We start from the raw sequence: 24,588 nt of genomic DNA on the forward strand, positions 1-24,588 counted from the left end.
CCCGAGACAACGTGTTACTTTTGTCCCCAACCACGTTTTTTAAGTTTGAAAATTAATAATTTGGAAAGTATATTGACGGTATCTAAATCAAAGATCTGGTTAGGTTAATGCACTATTTAAGAATACATAGACACCTGTTTGCCTCAGAATTTCGGCATTGCCTATCGTTTATTACAAAAAACTTGAAAGGAGAAAAACTTACTTGGTGACTATCAAATCACAAAGGTTAGGTTAACAAAAGCAGTTCAGGCGGTAACCGGCGTCGACTGACTAAAAAGGGAGGGGGTATGACTGTGCTTCCCACTATAGGGATAAATCTTCCTGAGGACGTTACATGTGGACTGTGGGGGGATTGTTACTTTCATAACGTGTTACTTTTGCCCCCGGTCTCCCCTACAGTTTCATACTTTTACAGAAAAAGAAAACAAAAAATGCATATTCGTAATTAGAGGACTTCGTGCAAAATCTAACGCAACACAAATGTTGGACGAATTAAAAGAACTAGGCTTCAACGCAATCCAGATAAATTTAATGAAGAACACAGCAAGACCACTATTTATGGTAACATTCAGTGCTAACACAATACTATTTCACCTGAAACAAAAAGTACAATATCTCAGCTACACAAAAATAACATGGGAAAATTACATTAATAAAAAAAGGATAACTCAGTGCCATAGGTGCCAAGAGTGGGGACATGCAACTGCTAAGAGATTGTACCAAATCTAAAAACTTGCCTGCTAAATGTGCCAACTGCAATGGGGATCACCCATCGAATGCAACAATATGCATAGCATATCAAAGAAGACTCAGTGCACTCTCAAGTAAAAATAATGTTTCAAACGCTAAGATAGCATTAAAAGTTAAAACTGCAAGCTTAAACATCAACGATGTTAGACAGTTTCCTAAATTTAAAACTGCACCGACGTCATCAATAAATGCTTGGAACACAATAAATAAGAATCCCCAAAACACTACTGTCATAAGCAAACCTGAAGAAAATACCAGGCTAATAAATGAAGAAAGCACACCTCCAAGCTATGCTAGCAACCAGTACTCTAAGATCACAGAATTGTCAAGAGAAATTAACAAAATAAATCAGATCTGCAATATCAACTCTATGTTAAAATTGGTAAAGGATCTAAGAATTAAATTGCAGCAGTGCCAATCAAAAATGGACCAATTTCAAATATTTGTTGAATTTTCACCCCAGTTGGAAGCAGAATGGATTAAGCAGAATGGCTAAAAATCTGTAGCTGGAATGCAAGTGGACTAAGAAGCAGAGTAGGAGAATTAATAGAGTACCTTGATAGAACAAAATTGATAGAACAAAAATAGATATATTATTGCTAAATGAAACTAAATATACTACCAAGGATAAATTTAAGATAAAAAACTATACCTGCTACAGAAAAGAACGAGAAAACTCAGCAGGTGGAGAGGCTGTGTTAGTTAAAAATAATGTTCCACATGAACTACTTAATGTTGACAACAATATGACATTAGAGGCAGTTGGAATTAGGTTATTATCAGGCATTAACCTAATATCTGTATATAGAAGACCAAATATAGTGCTTAAGTATCAAGATATAGAGAAACTGATGAACACAGGGAACAAGCTACTGATGGTAGGTGATCTGAACGCAACGCACGTGACATGGAACTGCAATAGGAACAATAAGAGTGGCAGAATATTACTCAATTACACACAAAATAATAACTGCACTATATTATATCCCAACGAGCCAACCAATTACCTACCAAACAATACAACACCATCAACTATAGACATAGCAATCAATAAAAATGTTAGAAACATCTCAGATATAGAAGTGCAACACGAATTAAGTTCAGATCACAACCCGATACTGTTCTACCTAGGTGCGCAACATAAAACCCACCAAACTAAAAGACTATACATTTATGAAGAAGCAAATTGGAAGAAATTTCGCTGCTGAATGATAGAGTACAAATTACGTCTAATATTCCGACAACACACGGAATAGACAGGGAAGTGCAGAAACTAACAAACAATATAAACTATTGCATCCAGCAAGCCGTGCCAACCAAAGAACTCACTAGTATTAATGACAGACTCTCCCATGTGATACTAGAATTAATTAAAAACAGAAATAAGCTACGGAAAAGATGGCAACGAACAAAAATGGTACAAGACAAGGTTGAATACTACAGGTTAAATAGAGACATCAAGAAGAAAATAATTGAGCACAAAAATAAAAGCTGGAATAAACAACTGCAAAAATTAAATCCTAAGGATAATTCTCTATAGAGAATGACCAAAATTTTTAAAACAGAACACCACCCAGTACCAATATTAGAAAAAAATTGCTCTGAAGCCATAACAGCTCAAGATAAAGCCAATCTACTAGCCACACATTTCGAGGATGTCCACAATATCGATCTCACAAACAACACCAAACACCAGGAAAATGTCATAAAAACAGTGAGAGACTATATGGAAAGCGCACCAACCTCAGACGCCTACAAATACTATACCAAACCCAAAGAAATAGCTGAAGAAATTAAGAAACTGCCCTCCCGCAAAGCACCTGGCATAGACACCATACAGAACATAATCCTCAAAAATATCTCAAAGAAAGCAATAGTACAAATAATGTATATAATAAATGCATCACTAAAATTGGCTTACTTCACGGCACATTGGAAAACCGGACTCATAACTCCAATATTAAAACCCGGAAAGAAAAGCAACGACCCAAGCAGCTACAGGCCCATTAACTTGCTTAGCACACTTAGCAAGCTAGCAGAAAAGATAATTCTGAAACGCTTTAATACTCATGAAAACAAACATAATATCATTTTAGACGAACAATTCGGATTTAGACAGAAGCATAACACGGTCCAACAGGTGACAAGAATAGTGAACGACATTAGTATTAACTTTAACCGCAATAAAGTAACAGCTATGGCCCTCTTGGATATCGAAAAAGCCTTTGATAAGGTATGGATCGATGCGATAATGTACAAAATGATAGCCTTTGGATACCCACAAGCACTCATCAAATTCGTCTACTCCTGTTTGCAAAAGACACGTAATTGTAACACTGGAAGGGGCAAAGTCCACGAAGTACAAAGTAAAAGCTGGGGTACCCCAGGGGTCGGTACTGTAAGTTAATACGCTACTTGAGTCTTTATTTTACAAGTTACAGTAAGATGGACTGATACTCACAATATTCAAACGCGATTGCTACAGCGAAAAACTGTACACTGGCCCGTTCGTCGTAACGGAAAAGAATGACCTCTCAATCGAAAACGCAAGGGCCTCTTTTCCACGTCAAGGTTAAACCCTCCATCGTCCTTTGTTCGCTCTCTGTATTTTTTGTTTAGGATACGTTGACGTAGCATATCCTTTCCAGATGTCCTCAAGCGCAGGAACGAACGAACAAGGCGGGTATGGTACCCAGAAAATGTTTTTAGTCTTACAGTACTGTGCACAGATAAGATGTTGCGGAGGCTAAGGAATGACTCCTCGGTCTGTCTTGCCTAGTCCCAACGTCGTCACGCACTCACACCATTTGACTTTGCGGCGTGCAAGCGGCGTGCTTAGTGTTTTGTGAACGTTTCGACCAATAACGCGCGACGGTCTAGAATGCATGTGCATTAGGCGTGACTAGAAACCTCTGACCAATCGTACCCGCATTCCTTAGCCTCCGCAACATCTTATCTGTGCACAGTACTTGGAGCCAAACTGTTCATTATTTTTATTAACGACATACCGAAATACGCTAACACAAGCACAGCATTATTCGCAGACGACATAGCCATCTATGCGCACTCCTTCTCAACCATAGTAGTAGCAAAGCAGCTGCGAACACACATCTACATATTAGAAAAATACTACAAGGACTGGAAAATCGTAGTAAACAAAGCAAAAACGGAAGTGATTGTATTCACGAAGAAAAGGAAAGACATCAAAATCTTTTAACCCATAACTGTATACGGCTATCCAACCACCCCAGCACACACAGTCAAATACCTAGGCGTTCACCTCGACAGTAAACTAACATACCACATGCACATTAAAAACATCATTAGGAAATCTTACTCCGTCATCAAGAAATTATACCCGTTGATGGTGAACGACTCCTCCTTAACAGTCAATAATAAGAAGCTTATTTACAAAATGCTACTACGACCTATAATCACATACGCAGCACCGGTTTGGTGCAGTGTGGCCAAATCACACCTGAAGCACTTACAAATTCTGCAGAATAAATGTTTACGGATGATACTCTCCGTTAATAGATACACACCTATCACCTTTCTTCACGAAGAATCCGAAATTGAACCCATTGGCGACTACATTAAGGGATTAGCAGAAAAATTTTACCAAAATCAACTACAGAGCAACAGACTACTACATAGTACATATTACTGGTTTAAGAAGTTACAATTTACCATTCGAATATAAACACAAATTACCTTATGATAAATTACTTATTTTAATACGATCAGAGATTAGAAACTAAGATACCACTTAGTCTAGGGAATTTTTATACGTAGGTATTTCTAATTTGTTTTCCTGCAGGTAACAAGTATTATCTCATAGACCACAAATGTAACTTCGTGCTGAACCAATAAGTTCGGCGCGGATAGTACTTGGATGGGTGACAGCTTGGGAACTCCGCGTGCTGTTGGCATTTTTTTTTCTCGAATTAAAATTTTGAGAACTCTATTCAATAAAATTCTCTTCTATTTCATAACAAATATTTCAATTATACAAATGTTCGAATATATCGATACCTTCATTTTAATACGACGTATCAATATTTAAAAGAAAACTTGGGTTTTGAACATTCGAGAGGGTCTGCGTCCACTTTTAATTATCATGAAGAATTATATATATGTAAATTACAATTGTCAGAACTGCAGTAGTTATAATTTTACGAATTCAAATTATTTGATTGCGTATAAGAAGTGGACGTAGAAAATGTCGGAAACTCAGAACTCGAGTTTTCTTGTAAATGCTGATACGCTGTTGTTTCTTCGATCGCGTAGAAACTTGTGTTGCGTGTCGCAGCGCGGATTGTTTCCTTGTTGGGGTCGTAAAGCCTAACTAAACCTTTTGGTACGCGACGCTACACAACACGTGTCCGCCAAGTTAATTTTGGACACTGTAATCGATTGTTTTTTGTTAACGATAAATGCGTGAATTGAATTTGGCCGAGTTCGTATGCCACTACACTTGAACCGGGCGACGTTCAAAGAAAAGAGTCTAATTCGCGTCCCGACTGTTGGACGTGAATGATAATTATTCTGTGGCCGATTTCGTATGCCTGTTGCGCTTTGAAACTAAAAAGGCTTTCGTGTTCTCGTCGATGCGACGCACAGTGGGACAAAACAGCTTTCGACGATCAAAATTCTGTAACTTCGGTTCTATTGGAAATATTTGAATGAAATTTTGGGACGTTTTTGCCTACATTATGGTACATAAGTTGTATCAATATAAATCATATTGAACTACAGGGTGTGAAAATATTCACATATAAAGTATAACGCGTTCAATATCCTTCACTTGTTAGACATATTTTATGTCATTTGTGGCGACCGGCGCACCACATACGCCGCTGTCTTTTTCGTTTTCTTTTCCTCTCTTCGTGCACGTCGGGTCTGGTCAAGTACGCATTTGGCAACCAGACCCGAGCGAGTCAAAATTTCTATTATCTCCTTTCATGTTTGTTTCAGGGCCTCGGCCGGGCCTGGGTAGTGTCGACTCTCAGGTTCGGGCGAGCCGTTTCACCACGACATATTTACGATTTCTTTCCGCTACCCTTATCGACACTTTACTATAATATTTAGACCTTTTCTTTCTTTCTCTATTTTTTCTCTTTCTCCATCCTCCCTTTCTCTTCCTTCTCTGAATGCTTTTTAACGGAGAGGATGGCCGAGCACCAGTGAGTCTTGGTAAAACGTCGAGAGAGTTAGCATCGAAATAAAGCAAAGGTGCAGAACGGAGTTGATGGAGTTAATTTCATACCCCACCAAATCCCACACATTTAACAAAGATTTGACTCAAAACTGTTAATAACTATAATAAAAACGGATTTAATAATTAAAAAATGACAAGACATGTGTTATTATAATATATTTATTTATATTTATTATGATCTATACCAAATCATTCGTGAAAATAGTTTCGACAATTATGAAAATTTATTATGGCATATTGCAAGGCCGAAATAAAGTTTTGGGTAACGAATGTACACGTCGAATGCAGTTAACTGGATAATAATCGTATCTGGTACTGCTTTTCCATCATCGTGCGCTGCGGCCAAGATGGGTGTAATTTATTTCAATCGCCATTTTTTTGAGCAGTGGCAGGTTGGGGCAGCCGTTTTTTTCTGATTCTGATTCTGAGGAAGGTTCACTCTTTACTACAGTAATAATCACACCCTGCACAAGTGTGCACATTTTTTTAAAATCAAACGCAAAGTTGAGATTTTAGTTAAATGTATTTCGTTTCAATCAGATCCTATTATTTAAAAGGTTGTTAACATTTTAACTTATTTTATGCCCTGAATAGAATCTATACTAATCTAGTAAACTTTGTAATTCATTTGAATTTTATCTTTCCGAGTAAAATTTATTAGAATCGTACATTGAAGTTATGGGTAATATTATCAGCGTTTCGTCTTGGCGAATTTCTACTGACTTTGAGTACGAACCACGGCAAAACGGAAAGAAATATGAAAAAACGGATTACACTACGTTAAACTACAGTTTATTCTCTATCGATGTATGTAATTAGTTTTTCAATTTTCGATTTCACGAAAATCGATTTTTGATCGCCGAAAGCCGTTTTGTCCCACTGTGCGACGTTCGAAAGAGAAGTGTCGAGCAAACTTTGCGATGTTTGCCATGGCACCTCGTAGTGCTGTGAAAGGCGTTGCTGATTTTTTCGCCTTTTCCAATCAACGTCCCTTTCTAAAAATTGTGGACTCGCGTGTACGCCCTTTGGTCACCCCTCTTGGAGAGAGAGTGTTGGTTGTCTTGTGGGAGGAGGGGGTTCTCGAAGGTTTGACGGAGTGACATAGTTTCTTTCAAGTCGACCTTTGTTTAGCAAATGCCGTTATGCACGTGTTGCTGGTCGACTCTTCAGGTCTTCAGGTTTATGACATGTCTTCGAGTTGTTGGGACGGCGAAGCGCAAAATTCGAAGCTATTGTATTAGGATTAAGAGGTTCGAGAAAATAAAGTTTACTGTCGCGCGAAAGTGAAATTGTCGGTTGTAAAGTTCAATAAAAATGCGGAAAAGTTAATCTCTATCAGAATTTGTTTTGCACGTTCATGTCATAAACCGACCTTCGAGAACTGTCGTGCATTCTATTCCGCGTCGGACGAAACACTGTATTAGAATAAGGTTTCAACTAAATAAATTTTATTGACGCGCATTGAAGCCCAAGACGGAGACGTGAAGTTTACAGTGTAAACAGTCCCTCCCAAGATACTCGATAGCCACGTGCCTTGTAGGCCACCAGCCATCATCTCGAAACCATAAACGTCCTAGCCATAAAGTTGTCGAAGACGGTCGATGGTTCAACGACTTCGAAGTCCCTATCCATTGCCACCCCAAAAAAGATCGTGGTAGAAAAAAACAAATACTTAAGAACTCTCTTAATATTTTGTCCGTCTATGAAAGTTCAGGGCCTTATTATAAAGCCTCGTACTGACTAGAGCATTTTGCCCGAACGAATGCTCTCGGCGAACGAACGTTCGTTCGGGTGTTTCTTCGTTCTCTCGAGCATCGCATTCGTGCGTATAAAGTCGAAAGTAGGTTCTATGTAGAAAGGTTCTTTCTACTGTAAACCAGTCGAAGTCAGAATGTCGACAGGAACAAATGTCACGATCGTCAGTGCAGCGTATATTGTTATGAACACAATAATTAAAAGAAAAAGAAGAAGAAAAAATCAAGATAAACGATGGTGGATTAGTCAGATATATAAAAATAGAGCAACCTCTAGTGGTGAAAAACTAGTTAGAGATTTACAGCTAGAAGCTAGTGGACATTTTAAAAATTTTGTGCGGATGTCGTCGGAAGATTTTGAATTTTTAATAAACGCTATCGGCCCCAAAATTCAAAAAAACGACACCAGATTCAGAAAAGCTGTAACGGTGAAAGAACGCTTAGCTATAACGCTACGTTTTTTAGCAACGGGAAATTCATATACGAGTCTTCATTATCTGTTTAACCCCTTGCACTATTTTGACGAGACTTACTCGTGATGAAAATTTTAGGCCAAACTTGAATATCACGAGTCTGACGATAAGTCGTGATCGACATTTCGAACTAGTCTCTCTCGCACTCAGTCGCAAAATATCATGTTTCAAAGTTCCGACACTCTGTCTACATTGCTTCGGCTCTTATCCCCACCATTCGGGGGCCCGGGTTTGGCCTGGCTTTTTCCGAGTTTCGGCATAGTGCAAGGGGTTAAAGTATCCAAACAAATAATATCAAAAATTTCAATAATATCGAAAATCAGTTTATGACGGTTCATCAGGCTATATCATAAACTGAGTTTTTCCGAAGGGTAAATTCGACAGCGGTCGACTAACGGTACTTGGTAATTTGTAACCGGCACAGTAAAATTGTTCGCACGAACATCCTTTGATGGACTGACAGCCGTCGAAAAGCGTTCGTTCGTGCTCTGGGCCTTCGCAAACACATTAACGGGCCGTACTCACTTGAGCATTTTTGCCCGAACGAACGTTTTCGGCGCACGAATGCTCAAGTCAGTACGAGGCTTAAGATTCTTGCTGATAGGGAAAGAAAGCCCTTCCTGTGTCGGATCCAGGAGTCAGTGTTAGCCATAAGAATGACTCAGGGGTCCAGGGGTTGTTGGGTCGTCATCGATGTGGGTTGACGGGATGAATCGGAGTCCAGAACGGATCTTATCGGGCTGTCACACTACGTGTGTTCGCGTTAGTATGGGATCGCCGCTTTTCTACTGTTTTTGCAGGCAGCAGCACAGCGACCGACATCAATATATACATACATATATTACGGGTGGGCTTAAAAATTAAATTTAACTAATTTTCATGATTTTGAATCTCAGTATGTGTGTCTGGACGTCTAACGGTGACCAGAATATCACTTTACCCTAACCTAACTTAATTCACTGCTTAGGTAGAGTAGATTGGGTTAGGTTAGGCTATATTAAATTCCCAGCTGCCATCATAGCTACGATACGTACATTGAAATCATAAATGCAGAAGTACACAAGGTATATATATTGGTCACCGGTCACCGTGCTGTTGCCTGCAGAAACAGTAGAAAAGCGGCGATCCCATACTAAAGCGTACGTTCTCACGGACGCACACGGATGGCCAGAATTCAATGCGTTAGTTTTGACAGTTTTTCGAAAATATCTCGGCCGAGCGGCGTTTATACAAAAAGTTGTTCAAAATGTTGAGTTTTACAATATATTTAAATTTCAACAAAATCCGTGAGCTGTAACCTAATCTCAATAATTATCGTTTTTTATTATAAGCTATAAACTGATGCATTGCTGAATAAAATCGGCTCAAAGGCACTTTTGACCATCTTATCCTGCTATACCCTTTGATTCTCGCAAAAATTAAGCTTCTTATGAAAAAATTCCATTATATATTTTCATTTTATTTCTACACGTAGAATCATCTCCTGCTAGGTTTTATTATCCCCCCCACAGTATGTAGCAGGGGTGTCATTACCGGTATGGCCGAAATCAGATGATAATATTCATGATGATGATCGGATTATAATATTCTTAACAACAATTTTCAATAAAAATAATTTGTTGTCAGACGTATAAGACTCTCTATCCCTTGTCTTCCATGATTTCGAAATTTTATGTTTTTACTTTTGATGATAAAAAACGTTATTAAAGATTAAATCCTTGTCTCTCATGATTTTAAACTTGAAAGTTTTTATTTTCATGGTTTTAAAGTTTCGCAGAGCATCCCCCTTAGCTTAGAAGAGCATGGGTCAACTAACAGCAAACTCTAAAAAAATCATAATGACGCTCCTGGTACTTAAAAAGATTCATAAACTAAACAGTATCATAAAGTACACAGTAGTGTCACGCAAGTTGACTGTGGCTAAGGACTGGAAAAGGTCACGTTTCAAAGCAAGGAGTTGTTCCAGAAAGTCTCAGGTATACCTATATTTCTTTCTTAGCCCTTAAGAAACGATACCGGCTAGCACCGGGCATGTAAGTACATGTACATAAAAAAACGCAATTCTTATTTTGGATCATATAAACCTGAGAACACCTGACAGGGCTACCACAATCAAAGGGGCGACATTTAAATTACTTATATGTATATGTATAATAAAATTTATTTGGATGAAGTTCCGAATACGACCGGTTGCCGATTAAGATGAAATTTTAAGGGGGAGGGGGGAGGTGGAAGGGAACCCCAAATATAAAGTGGTATCTTCGGCTTCCTATTAGTTTCCGAGATATTAATTAAAAACTTTTGTACAATACATAGAATTTTTCCTATACAGACGTAACTAACATAACCGTCTTCGCTGTAGTAAGCTGACATCGTCAAGTGCCGAACAGCCGTTGACACAGCGAGGGTTCCAACCTGACTATCTATAGGGTGTCCTATTCAAAACTTTAGAGATACGACGACTGTTGCAGCGTTACCGGCCGCCGGAAATTTATTTAGCTTGACCTAACCTACGTATAAATCAAATGTGTTTAATTCCTTGAGAATTAGTAATACAATATAAAACATAACGTAATGTAACTAAAAAAATGGATTTTACATGGTACACCCTATAGAAACGGAAGACGATATTGCTATGGTGTGAACGGCTGTTCGACACTTTACGATGACGGTTGCTACAGCGACGATGGTAGTGTTAGTTACGTCTGTATAGGAAAAATCCTATGTATTGTACGAAAGTTTTTAATTAATATCTCGGAAACTAATACGAAGCCGAAGATACCACTTTATATTTGGGGTCGTCTACCTGCTCCCAACCAACCCTCCAAATTTCATCTTGATCGGCGACCGGTCGTATTCGGAACTATAGCCCTAATATTCAACAAAACAGACAAAAATGTCTTAATAAACATGGATACCAAAATTAATTTCGGAGTTATAAAATATGTATTTTCAACTATGAACTTGTTTCAAATATAAAACAATTTATATTGCAAACATTAAAGTATGCGATATATTTTTTGTAAATAACCATGTATTTGTGAATTTGCGCAATGTTCACGCCAGTTATTTCGTTCCCGGTGAAACTCCCGGCAAGACTCTTCCTCGCGCACGCTTCTGGAGACAACCGTGACTCGTGGCAGGAGAAAGAAAGGAGACAGAAGTAGTGAACAATAAGTACCTCCTTTTAATAAATTGACAGTGCTCTGGTCATTACAATACCAAAAGAAAACACGACAACTGTTTCCACGATATAGCGAACAACTTCTTACACGTTTAATGGTGGCAATCGATAAGAGCTCTCATTTGCGACTGGCTCTGCCGATTCCCCTTCTTCGATTTCTTTGCTCCGATCGCGGCGCCAGCCTTGGTTCGGCAGGTGCTGTCATCGTCTGATCGGTGCGCTAATTAGAGCGCGCGCCTTAATTAAATCTAAGATGCTTTAATAAAATATAGGAACTAAAATCCTAAACACCATGAAAAAATCAAAAACTAATATTTAATATTTTTCATTCGAATATTACATTAATCCATTTATAATAAACACAATAAATTATAAAAGAAAATATGTTTACTAAATAATTAACAAGTATTAGTTCTGAAACTTTTTTTAGAATTTCATTTATCTTCAATATTATTCATTATGTACTTGACAAACTTTAATATTAAAGTATAAAATTTATTGTATTCGTTACAGAATGTCCTTTAACATATAAAATGTATTTCAATTTATATTCATATCTCACTTTAATGAATATATCTTGTGCGTATAAATGAAAAGAAGGAAGTAAAAGGAATAGAAAAAACAAGACTCTTCTCAACAAGTATTAACATTTTATGTGAAACATTGTATTACAGAATTATTATGTTCTTTATGTAATACAATACCTATCTGTACTTACTAAATATATTTAACAAAGTCGACAGCTTCTTATAGTATTTAGTTTGTACATATAAATAATACAATACATGTTAAGCATCATTTTCTATACTTTTCATTGTTTTTAATTTTTACATATTTGTGCATACCAATTTTTACTATCTGCACAGTTTTTACTTATACAATGAGGACAACGTGTTAGAAACATAGAGCTTATAGGTTTATTTGATTTGAGATGTGAATGAACAATATCTGCCAAAGCTTCTATGAATATGGGATGATCATTTGGTGCTGCAGTTCTTCTTATTCTTTCAATTCCAAGCTGAAAATGAGAAAGTTGTCTTCATAATATTCTTTTAATTTAAATCTTAACTACTATGATGGGTATCTATCTTAAAATAGATATCTGTAGATACCTATACCCATAAGTAACGTACATCAAATGTCACTAACAAGAAAAGGACCCTATTATTATTTCTGACTTAAATCTAAACTTTTTTAACAATGTAGCTTTGGTATTGAAACATGGTTTAGGTAAGAATTTATAATCTATTAGTACTGCTTGTATAAGTTCGTCCATTAAAGTTTTTACAGTACTTTGTACAGGTTTATAATTGCGACTTATTTCCGTTAATAATTTAGATTCAATTTACTATGAAATTGTATTTATGCTTATCCAATATTACATGTACACATTAACAAACTTTTCAGTATAGTTGCGAATGCTTCTACTACTGTTAACATAAATATTGTATATGCGTAAAAAGTGTATTTGATATGAATTCACTTTCCTTTCCAAGTGAAGACAATAAAAGACTGAATGAATGAGGACCATCATATTACTGCTTTATAACTTTGTGTTTAAACTATGTATTGAAGGTATGTAAGATTTTTTTAAACCAAGAAGATTTTAGAAAAAAGTCTTCATGTAATAATTCGGTTGCCTCATCCACTGTGATAATAATCAAATGATGAAAATATATTAACAAAATTCGATATTTTATGTTCATTCATTTTATTTCTGTTAATAAACTGTATTACTGTATTAAGCTTGGCTGTTTTTGAGATTATTTTCTTCATTTTTACTGCCTTACAGACACAACGCTCATAGTTTAATAATCCGGCATTCTACTGTACTCAGGCCCAGCGGTAGAACATGAACAAGTATTTGAATAGTTCTAGTAATTAAACGCTTTTTACCAAACAGACGCAAAATAAAATAATTTTTAACAAAAAATACAACTGACTTTGAAATGCACTAAAAAATATGAAATAATTTCTACTTCATTTATACAAATACCCAACAGCTATTAATAAAACCTATTTACTCATTAAATAGTATACTAAATACATTTCAACCTTTTCGAAGGCGGCGCAAAATTAAAAACTTTCTTCTACTATAGTATTTTTCACGAGAGAGTACGAGTGTTTCGCGCAGCTCGACTGAGCTCAGAAAGTTCCCCCACCACTAGCGCTACCCCACCATGATTCACTTCCATTGCGATCCGCCATATACACGGTGGACAAAATGTACTAATATAGGAACAGCTTATTATAGGACAGAGGTAGTGAATAATTCACAAATTTCTAATCACCCGATATACCCCCTGTCCAGCGTGGCTCACGACATACAGCCGTACGGCGCTTGCGCGTTACCTTGGTAGCGGAGCGTGGCAGAACCAATCAGAGCCAACATGCGCAGACGAGACCAAAATTCGTTCATCCGTACTAGTACTCTCTCGTGAAAAATACTATAGGAAGATCCTAGTTCAGGCGTCGGTAACCTATCAAATCGTTATTGGCAGCATCGTATATTCGGGTATTTTTAATTTTGCACCGCCTCCGAAAAGGTTGAAATGTATTTAGTGTACTATTTAACGAGTAAATAGGTTTTATTAATAGTTGTTGGGTATTTGTATAAATGAAGTAGAAATTGTTTCATACTTTTTAGTGCATTTTGAAGTTGGTTGTATTTTTTGTTAAAAAATACATTTTATTTCACACTTTTTAGAGGAACGAGCAGTATTTGTAGGATGCCGTAAGGTGGTTTACCGTTCTTATTGGTTAACTGCAATAACGATAGTTTTTAACGATACTAAGTTCCATACATTTTTGCAAGTGGGATCATCGCGGAAATATCTCTTATTAAATGTGAAAGGTTTTATCGCGATCGGTACATTCCGTGCAAAATAACACCAAGGAATAGGGTTTTTGTTATAACAATAGTTATTAACAATAACAAATTGCATACAAATTTTTGCAAGTGAGATATCGCGGAAATATCTCCTATTAGATGTGAAAGGTTTCATCGCAATCGGTACATGCCTTCAAGAGTACACATATATATACGAAACAGTAGAGAATCGGCGTCTGCATGCTGACTCATACACCGGTAGAGACACGTAGGCATATGTACTAGTAACAATAGTTTTTCACGAATATCTCGGAAACTAAAGCTTTCCGTTAATTATGCATAAGGAAAAAGTTGTTCAGAATCATGCCCCCGATAACATATTAAAAGGTCATTGAAATCGTTCAATCTTGAGATTAAAAACTTCCTGTATTTTGCAATAACAATTAAAAAATGAAAAATTTTTTTTTAATAAGACCAATCGGAAGATATACCCTACAAGATGCAAAAGGTTTCAAAAGAGAAAAAGGTTCAAGAGGTTGCAAAAGAAAAAAAAAAATACATACTGATCGAATTGAGTAACACCTCCTCCTTTTCGAAGTCGGTTAAAAAGCGTTCAATAACTAGACCTGTTCAATCAATCGTATTCGTTCAACCATTGGATTCATTACCTCACTACCAACCTTTAAAAGCATATTAAAACTGAAGTCTACTAACTAGGGGTCTTTCCTTGTACTATTGTCTCAATAGTTTTCAATTGAGTCAATCCTTATAATTTGCCAATTTCAATCACTAATGTTAGTTTTTATATGGAAATTAAAAAGAGAAGAGCCTTTAAATGTTTCACTAGAACGTTATAGAAAATTTCTTTTTCAGTTTTTCAAATAATATTTGCATTACACCGTAACAGTTAATGATTAAATCGTTAATACTTACTTCTTCCGCTAACTCTTTACAATATTCAATATCCAGCTCGTGAAGAGTTTCAATATGTTCATTAACAAATGCTACCGGTACTAAGATAAAATGCTTTTTCCCCTGCTTAACATAAGCTTTGATAGCATCGTCGGTAAAGGGCGCCAACCAAGATACAGGTCCAACCTAAATACAAATTACTGAACATATTAAAATATAATACAAAGATTAAGCTCTTTAGATTATATGCAGACTATACGAAAGAAGAAAATAACCATTACCTTTTATGTACAGGATACTCCAGATTTTTCCCAACAAAATATAAGTTTATTCTGTACATAAAAATAAGAAAAGAATGTTATATAAAAGTATATTATAAATGTTTTGTTATAAAGTTATACGTAAATGTTAACGGAACCTTCTGGTCCCCAAAATAATTGAATTTTGTATTACTTGACTTTTATAGTCATTACTAGTGGCGTAACTAGAATTTCTATTTAGGTTCGATTAGGTTCCCTAGCTTTATTAACAATAAGAACAGTACTGTATGTTTTATTTTTTTAGTTGCACATTGTATTTTAATTTGTATTATTAAGATAAGACTTTACAAACTGGCCTCTACTTATTATCAGATACGCCAATGGAGATTATATCTATCGAATTTATAGTGCAGATGTAGTTTCACATGAAGAACTAGTGCAAAGGATTAATAATGTAATTACTGAAACTGAGTAGAATATCCAGGAATTCTGTAGTATAATAAATTTTATAGAATATCGATATCACGATTATAACCGTGTATAAAGATCATATTTTGAAATCAGAAATTAACAATACTAGGAAAGCGCTTATAATAATATTTATTATCACTGATACTGAATCGTTAGAAAATACATGCTGTGTGATTACACAGATAAAATAAATAGAATCTATTTTATTATTTTATGCGTTCAATAATTTCATTATACTTTTAAATCGATACATTTGTAATCAATTTTCATGTAACATTCCTGTATCATTTTCACTTACAGAATATACTCATGCATTTTATTGGGAAAAACCTGGGACACACTGTATAAACAGAATAAGTGAAAAGATAAAATAAAAATAGTAAATCCTGGAACTTAGAATTAAAGAATTTAGAACAGTTAATTTGTTAGATATGTATTAGAAGACATTAAAGTTAGTTTTATGGCATTTTCATTGAAATTGGTGGTTAGAAGAATATTATAATCGTCACCATGATATAGTGCGGTTATAAAATATTTCAAAAGCTAAGGTATGTATACGAAATCCGATCGCTGAAACTGTAATTTATGGGTGGTAAAAACCTGAAACTTGAGCCACGGCCGTATAAAGCAATTGTTTCGTATAGTATCAATGTGCTCCATGTAATACAAGGTGTTCTACATATGTAATTGGGTCAAGCTACAGCTTTAAAATGGTAACAAATGGCAGAAATTTCATAAAGCAAACTCAAATGATCCATAAACCTTAAAATCTTTAAAATGCCTTAACTTTCAAAACCGAAACATGCATTACCTAATACTCCACCCAATACCATTTGATCGTGCCTAATGAAATTTTATTTCATCTTCTACCGTTTTAGAGTTGCAGTATATGGTCCTGAATATGTGACAGGTGACATTATTCACTGTCGTTTCTTGAGAATTTCAGTTATATACAGGGTTGTTCATAATATGTGGGGTGAACTTAAAGCTACTCCCCCTCCGATTTCGATGATTTTTAAATATGTCGTAAAAGTCGACATTTTAAGCAACTTTTTTTCTCTAAGCTATATGTCGGACTTGATTAGTTTGCGAGATATTCGCGAAAGAATATTGTTACTACTGCAGCGAATTCTGTCTATACGTATGCGTCCGTGGCTGAGTGTGTGCCGGCTCGCTTGCCTACCGTTTCTGTAAGCAACACCATGTGATCCGGCTACTATACTTACATACAACGGATGAATTGAAAAATCAAATTATAACGTTTCACCCGTGTGGCCAGCCGCCTAAAAGCGACTGGAATATTAATATAACCTAACCTAATTTAACCTAGATGCATAAATAACAGAAAAAACAAAATACCATCAACATTAGTACGGACGGCAGATAATCTTATGGTGCACAATAATTAGTATCAATGTTGACGGAATATAATTGTTTTCGTTATATGTCTAGATTAGGTTAAATTAGGTCATACTAATATTCCGGCCGCATGAAGGCGGCCGGCCACGCAAATCTAATTTCAAAATTATTGAAATTAGATTGACAGAAACAATAAGCCTCGTACAGACTTGAGCATTTTTGCCCGAACGAACGCTTTCGGCGCACGAATGCTCTAGTGAGTATGAGATTTACTGTTTCTGTCAACTGCGAGGGTCGTTTGCCGACGCACCCACAGCCGCGGATGTATACGTACAGTCATAGTTTTTCGCGAATATCTCCCAAACTAATCGAGTCCGATATATAGCTTAGATGAAGAAAGTTGCTTAAAATGTCGATTTTTACAACATATTTAAAAATCATCAAAATCGGAGGGGGAGTAGCTTTTCTACAAGTTCACCGTATGTGGGGCCCACTTCAAGAATGGACAGAAGACATAAAAGCAATGAAAAAAGTTTCTGTAAACATGGGTCCTATGTGTGTATTAGGACCGGTTAAAATTTCTAAAGGCCTGAGGTTATCAAACCTTCGAGGACCCCCTTAATAGTAAAGAAATCGAGTAATAGTAAAAAAAATTTCATTTAATATTTTTTTACATAGCAAATGGAAGACATAATGGGGCCCTCTGCAAAGTAAGGCCGGGTTGTAGTTCTTCTTAATTCGGCACTGGAAGCAAGCATACAAGACTGCCAACAGATGTAAATTACACCTAATATTTTTGAAAAATTGCAAAATTCTTTGATATGATGGCTGTGAACTTAAGGATGGCCATTTCGAGCACCTTTTGTGAATTATTGAAGTACAAAAGTGGCTATAACTTTGAAACAAAGTCAAATAGGACACCTGTTTATACGAATGCTTTTTATTGTTTTCGTGACCCTGTCCATCCCTGAAGTGGATCCTACGCATACGAAACAACTTGTATGTACCTTGTGGCAGCAAGTTTGCTGAGTATACTATACGATTTAATTTTTACTATTATTTAGGGTAGATATACTTATAGAATACACTAATTTGATTGTTCAGTTTTGGAACACCTTGTATGTAGTATGGTTCACCTTGCTATTATAACTTTCTTGGCAGTGCAATTAGAAAAAATATGTTAGGAGAAGAAATAAACAGTTCAAAAAATACTATGCAAGATCATCTATTTTTTACAAATGGAACAATGTGTGTGCATGAACTACTATTTTAAATGAAACTATATGTATATTTGTTTTCACATAGATCGATTCTTCGAAACATTCAACGCATAAAAGTATCACGATAAAACAATTAATCTATACAGTTCCACACAAAAAAAATACATTACATTTTTCTTAAATCTCTCTCCTTTGAATCTAAAGTATTGATTTCTGAGAAACGGTATCTAAACACTTTTCCATGCACAATATTCTAAAAAATCGATCCGTTTAAAAAGAAATATGCAATTCCATTTTAAAAAATTGGAACTGTTAAATAAACATGCAATGCTGTGTTTGCAAAAAATATATGGTCCTACATACATATGTAGTACTATGTATTTAAACCATTTATCTTTTTTCTCCAACATTCTCTTTTTAATTGCACTAAAAAGGCAACTGTGATTTGTAACAGTTACGTGGACTATCCTGTATAATTACAAATTTTTATATAAAAAGAATGTATCATTTTTTTTTACATATAAAATATTACTAAGCACTTTGAATACTTATATGTATTCATATCACACATTAAAAATTAAAATTGCAATTTGTAATAAAATAAAAAAAAAAAAACATTTAAATTACAATGAAACAAATAAAACTTTCTACACTTTTTTCTAGTTTTTAAATAATATTAATTTCCAAAAATTATATGAATAATTTCTTGAGAAATGAAACTGCACAAAAGAAAAACAAAATTTCGAACATTTTATATAAAACATATAAAGAAATAATTCATCGAAGTAATTATTGCATAAGTGATCTGAATTATGTTTCACTCTATATAAATTTTTATAAGTATTCAAGAGTGCGATATCAATCAGATATTAATAAAATTGTTGAAGACGATAACTTTAGAACTTCGTATTATAAAATATGTAGGCCGTTTCCCGTATATCTTTCGTAATTTTTGATCTGTATTATAATATACAGGATGGCCCACTAAAGTTGCACATCTAAATGAATCGTTTACAGGGCAAAGTGATCTATTCCATTTTTTGAATTTTTAAAAATTTTAATGTCAAAGCACTTAATTGACGCTTAACTTTTTATATTTTATCAATTTTTCTATTTTTTGTTTAGTAGAATTAATCGATTTGACAAATGGCTGGCTCAAATATTTCCTTAAATACAAAATTATTGTCTCAGTATAAAATTGCATGTTTCAATAGAACAAACACATACATACGTACTTACATCTATCGATAGAAAATTAATTTTTTTTTAAATTACTTTTTGAGGTATTATAGTCATCACTGTTTTTTCAAACGACTGGATATATGTATTTCTGTTGTCATAGTGTTGTATTCTTAAGAGAAAATATTCAAGCCAGTAGTTGACTTTCCAATAACTTTGAACCAGAAGAAATTGCATTTTTGTAGTGGAAATAAAGGGGTCAGAATTGCGCGTTTCATGTATCATTAGAGCTTGTGCCGCAATTGAAGCAGATACCATCAAACATGCAATGCAGTCAGTCATTATCCATGCTGGAAAATTTATTAACCCCGAAGGCTATCACTTTAAACACTTAATGTAACGTTCGATTCCAACTTCTTTATTTCATGTGTAAAAATGTGACTTTTCTGGTTTAAGATTATTTGAAGGCCAATATAAGAACTATGACACTATAGTTTCTGTTTAAAAAACAGAAATTAGTTTTCTATCAATGTGTTTACCCTAATAATGTCATATAACTTCAATACCGAGACATTTTTTACAATTTTATACTTAATGAGATATTTAACTGTTTATTTTTCAGTGGACCATATTGTATACTGGACGAATTACCTATATTTGTAAAGCGATCGATTGAGTTATTTACAGAATTATATAATATAACAACTATTTGAATTTCTCTTTAGAAATTCTCGGCTAAATATCTGGCTGAATATACAGTGTATTTATATAAAATGTACAGCCTGAAAACTGTAAATTCACCATGACAACAAAAAATTAAAATTATCTTTATCATTTTACAATTTGAAGCTTCATTTTCAAGATAAGTATAAATAATTAAAGATTAACAATTCGATTTGAATAGTTCAGTATATAATAAATACATTATATCAAAATAAAAAATAAAAGACCACTTATATCTTAAAAAAGGTATCTGCTTAATATGTTATATAAAAGATATAATATTAGTATCATTTAAAATTTTTCTTTTACCTTCTTTTTGCCTCAGTTATTCAATAATAGTAAATTCGTAGTACCGGTCACCGGTGACCCGAATGACATTCAAAGTTAACACTGTTTAAGACTTTCGGGCATAAGCCGTGTCCAGCAGAAACTTCTTCCTCAACGTTCCACCATCATTACAGTTAGCTCCTTCAGGGGTCTAAAGGCGCGCTGAAATAGTTCATTCTATATAAAGTACTTTATATAGAAGCTTATATAAAGCCCGCTAGACGCGGCTTAAACCCAGAAGCCTCAAACGGCGTTAAGTGTGATTATAAATTTATCTTTACTGACGAGTTCACTAACAAGATCTAAACACAATACAATTCTGGTCTACTTTTCTATTTCTTGGATACGTTCTATACTGAAGACGATACCTTAAAGTGAACAGGGGTAGCTTTAATACTAACTGAATGATCCTATACTATAAGTTGTTAAATTTGTAATGAAAAAAATACCATTAACCCATGGTGGAATTCAGTAATCTGCCCTCTGTTATAAACACCCCATAATTTTATATGTTTGCAGCTTTCTTCAAAAAATATTGAGGTTATTGCAAATTTTGTAAATATAAGCTTTGCTCCATTAGGTTACTTAATATTTAAAAACTATCTTCTTATGCAAAATATTCAGGAAGTATATTTTCAAGAAATGAGCCTCTTATCAATAACTCAGAAGGTTATATAAAATATTAAAAATTGTTTTGCTGTTTTAATTAAATTGGAACACAGAGATTTCCAGCCTTTCATTGATACCTACATATATATACATATTTTATGAAAGCAGAAAATATAAATAAGCTTCAAAATATCAAATTTATACAAAGTATTTTGTGCCCTTAATGGAGTGGTTGAGTACTATAAAGTTCCATAACAAAAAATGGCATTAATATTGAAATATTGGTGCTTCCATCTATAAATTGATTGTATTTGTCAGAAAATATGTTTTTTTGTATAGAACATTTTTTTTTTCCTACAAACAGTTTTTATCATATATCTTGTAGTTTAGAATATAACTCAATTAGTCACATTATAAAAATTACATTGTACATTATTTGGTATGAAATTTATGTTCACGTATTTTAACTATTACGAAAAGTAATTTATCTTCAAATAGCATATAACACTGAAAAGTGTTAAAAATAATACATGTTAAAAGAAAAGTTTAACGAGTGTTAATGGAAAAGTAATAATGGTGACAAACAAACATTTAATAAAATAGTCTTTGTACCTTTGATTGCCATACTAATTTGTATGGATTACAATACTGTAATTGTTCCATTACTAGAGCAACTGTGCTTGCCACTTCAGATGCATAAGGATCTCCCCGACATACTGCCTAAAATTAAATGGTACAAAATACGAGTTTTTAAGATTTATAATATAAACTTTGATTAAACTATTAATTTATTTTTAATGTTGAAAAGTAACCTTTAATGGCAGTGAATGGGCAGAAAATAAAATTATAACGTCATTTCTAATATTTTCAGGAAACTGAGCTAATTCTTCTTTAATTCTTTCAGTAATTGTCCGTATAAACAATGGGTGTATTGCCCATCTATCTATTATACTCCATTTCATATTACTTGGAGGCTGCCTGTAAATTTTGAATTCTTGAATGTAAAATAGCAATTGTGGATAATAAATCAATATTCATTCTATACTACATTTACATAAAAACAAATTACAAATTAATATTAATTATTAATTAAGATAAATTGGGCATAAACTAATGTGATTTATAATGTAAAAAATTTAAGAATTTGTTTATAACCTTTTCTGTTTCGTTTTTAAAATTTTTCACGTTTTCAGTAAATAAAGGTAAATATATATTAAGAAATGTGTATTAACAATATTACAAAAACAAATTCATAAGTAACTACCTTTTTGTATAATATTTATATATCTCGATAAAACTTGATCCACTTGTAGCACAAGAATATTGTGGATATTGAGAAAATAATATTGTATGCTGAACACCATCCCTGAAATGGAAATATGTAGATGATATAACCAACAAAAGCGTCTGTTATGATTATTAACTGCTTTAATTACTCTTGTTCATATTTTAGACATATTCAAATTCAGAGATACATCTACATTCTTACTGCTGTATTTGTTGAAGCGTATTTTCAGTAAGAGGATTTGCATAACGAAACGCAACATAATGTTTATGGGGTGCAGTTTCTGGTGAAATTTTATCCAATTTCTCACACAAAAGTTTACCCTGTTTATTTGTCCACTCTAAAATAGGAGATTTACCACCAATTTCTGCATATTTTTTCTGCACCTTAGGTGTACGAGATTTTGCAATCCACGGACCTAAACGACTGTAATGCATATTTATATTACAAAAATATATATATATATTTTTCTTAACATAAAATTTATGTAATCAACGACTAGCAATTAAACCTTTGAAATGGTAACTGAATCATATCACGATCAGTCATTATACGTAATAAGTATTCATGGACCTCTTCGAGACTACCAGGTCCACCCATATTCAACATTAAAACACCTGTTTTTGGCTTAGAATTATCATTTATTTGTTTTAAATTTGTTGCCACAGAAAATTGACGCCAAAATGAAATGGAAGATCTTTCGCATTGTTTTGCTAAATCACAACATAAAAATGTATGTCAATTATTTTGATAACAGCAGCAAATGTACTATAGGAAATTAAATCTAACAATATTGAATATATGTATGTACACTTTGTAACAAAACTATAAAACTTAGAACAAAATTGTAAAAAACACTATTCCAGAAGTAATGTTCTTGCTTCTTTTGACTGTTACGTGTATTAGAACTCTATTCAATTCTAAGATGCATTTTATGTACATAATAAAATTAGATAAATGACAATTATTACTTGCCAATAAAAGAAAATATCTTTAAAAAAACTAATCAAAAAAACTTAAAATTATTGATAACTAAAGAAACCAAAATATTTAAAATGCAAAATTTCCATTAATAATAAAATGAAACTGCTGTTGTGCATAAAGTAATTTAAAAAAGTAGAATACTCTGCTAAAAAATATCATCATGAATGTTTAAAAACTATGACTGTCAATTCAAGATTTGCTATTTTAACGATACCTTCAATACTGACAAATGGTAGAAACTACTATGTAAACAATGTTAGAAATATCTAGTATATTATTTATAAAAGTGAAAATTTTTTTAGAAACTGCTGCTAATAAATGATCATCAATGAGAACAATTAAATTCAACTATAAACTGAATAGATTTAAATTTGGATAATTCTGATAATATAAATATTATATTAAATTGAAAATTTAAGATATTAACTAATTAAACTTCTGATAATAAATTAGTAAGACTTACTAATAGTCTGTATAAAATATATATAAATGTTTATTATATAAAATTGAAATTGTTAAGATTAAAGGAAAGAAATACATGAATAACAAAGTAAAACAACTAATTTTCTATAAGGGTTCTCATTTATGTTTTTGAAAGGTCTTCTACATAATATACTTGTTTGAAATTTCTATGCCTTTAATATAACTTTTAATAGTTATACTGATATTTGATAATGATATTCAGTAGCTTCGTAAGTATTTTATAGCTTTGTTGCAACATGTAATAACAAAAATGAATGTAAAACAATATTTTACAAATTAACTCTTAATTTAACATTATACATGCAGCAAAATAGTTTTATAATTTTATAGTAAACTATAGACATCAATAATATAATATGTTAAATATAATCTTTACTTACCAAATTGCACTATGTTTAATAAACTACTTGTCATTTTTAACAAACTATCACTTTGTAAACAGCAATGAATGTAACAAACAATCACAAGCGCACAAGACTGACTTAATCGTACAGATATAAGATTCTTATATCTCTATGCAGGTTTATGCACAATCACGATGATGAAAAGAGTAATGGCAGTGTT

The 24,588-nt window shown here is 33.7% G+C and overlaps 2 protein-coding genes across 5 annotated transcripts in view; both read right to left on the reverse strand.

Annotated features, from left to right (window-relative positions):
- Invadolysin (leishmanolysin-like peptidase, invadolysin) overlaps positions 1-24,588 on the reverse strand; it is a 1,079,802-nt gene that overhangs the window by 1,054,783 nt on the left and 431 nt on the right. The gene's annotated exons all lie outside the window — the stretch shown is intronic.
- On the reverse strand, positions 12,086-24,546 carry FeCH (ferrochelatase, mitochondrial). Of its 2 annotated transcripts, XR_004582965.2 has the most exons (9): positions 24,405-24,546; positions 23,069-23,270; positions 22,762-22,983; positions 22,537-22,638; positions 22,085-22,250; positions 21,885-21,992; positions 15,146-15,310; positions 14,927-15,055; positions 12,270-12,400 (listed from the first exon to the last, which is right to left on the reverse strand). XR_004582965.2 is itself a non-coding variant. In XM_034338128.2 (8 exons), the coding sequence occupies exons 1-8, from the start codon at positions 24,436-24,438 to the stop codon at positions 12,203-12,205; spliced, it is 1,197 nt and encodes a 398-aa protein (XP_034194019.1). In that variant the 5' UTR covers positions 24,439-24,546; the 3' UTR covers positions 12,086-12,202. The 2 variants fall into 2 exon arrangements, 1 of the variants encoding a protein (XP_034194019.1); XM_034338128.2 differs by lacking the exon at positions 14,927-15,055 and having other exon boundaries at positions 12,086-12,400.

The sequence above is a fragment of the Osmia lignaria genome, chromosome 11 (genome assembly GCF_051020975.1).
Source record: "Osmia lignaria lignaria isolate PbOS001 chromosome 11, iyOsmLign1, whole genome shotgun sequence".
NCBI classification, from domain to species: domain Eukaryota; kingdom Metazoa; phylum Arthropoda; class Insecta; order Hymenoptera; family Megachilidae; genus Osmia; species Osmia lignaria.

Excerpts from the sequence above, each read along its gene's own strand:
- FeCH (XM_034338128.2), bottom strand. The coding sequence starts at position 24,438 with ATGACAAGTAGTTTATTAAACATAGTGCAATTTG. Across the intron at positions 23,271-24,404 it reads ATTAAACATAGTGCAATTTG|CAAAACAATGCGAAAGATCT; the intron begins GTAAGTAAAGAT and ends GTTGTGATTTAG. Across the intron at positions 12,401-15,145 it reads GTAAAGAGTTAGCGGAAGAA|CTTGGAATTGAAAGAATAAG; the intron begins GTAAGTATTAAC and ends TCTCATTTTCAG.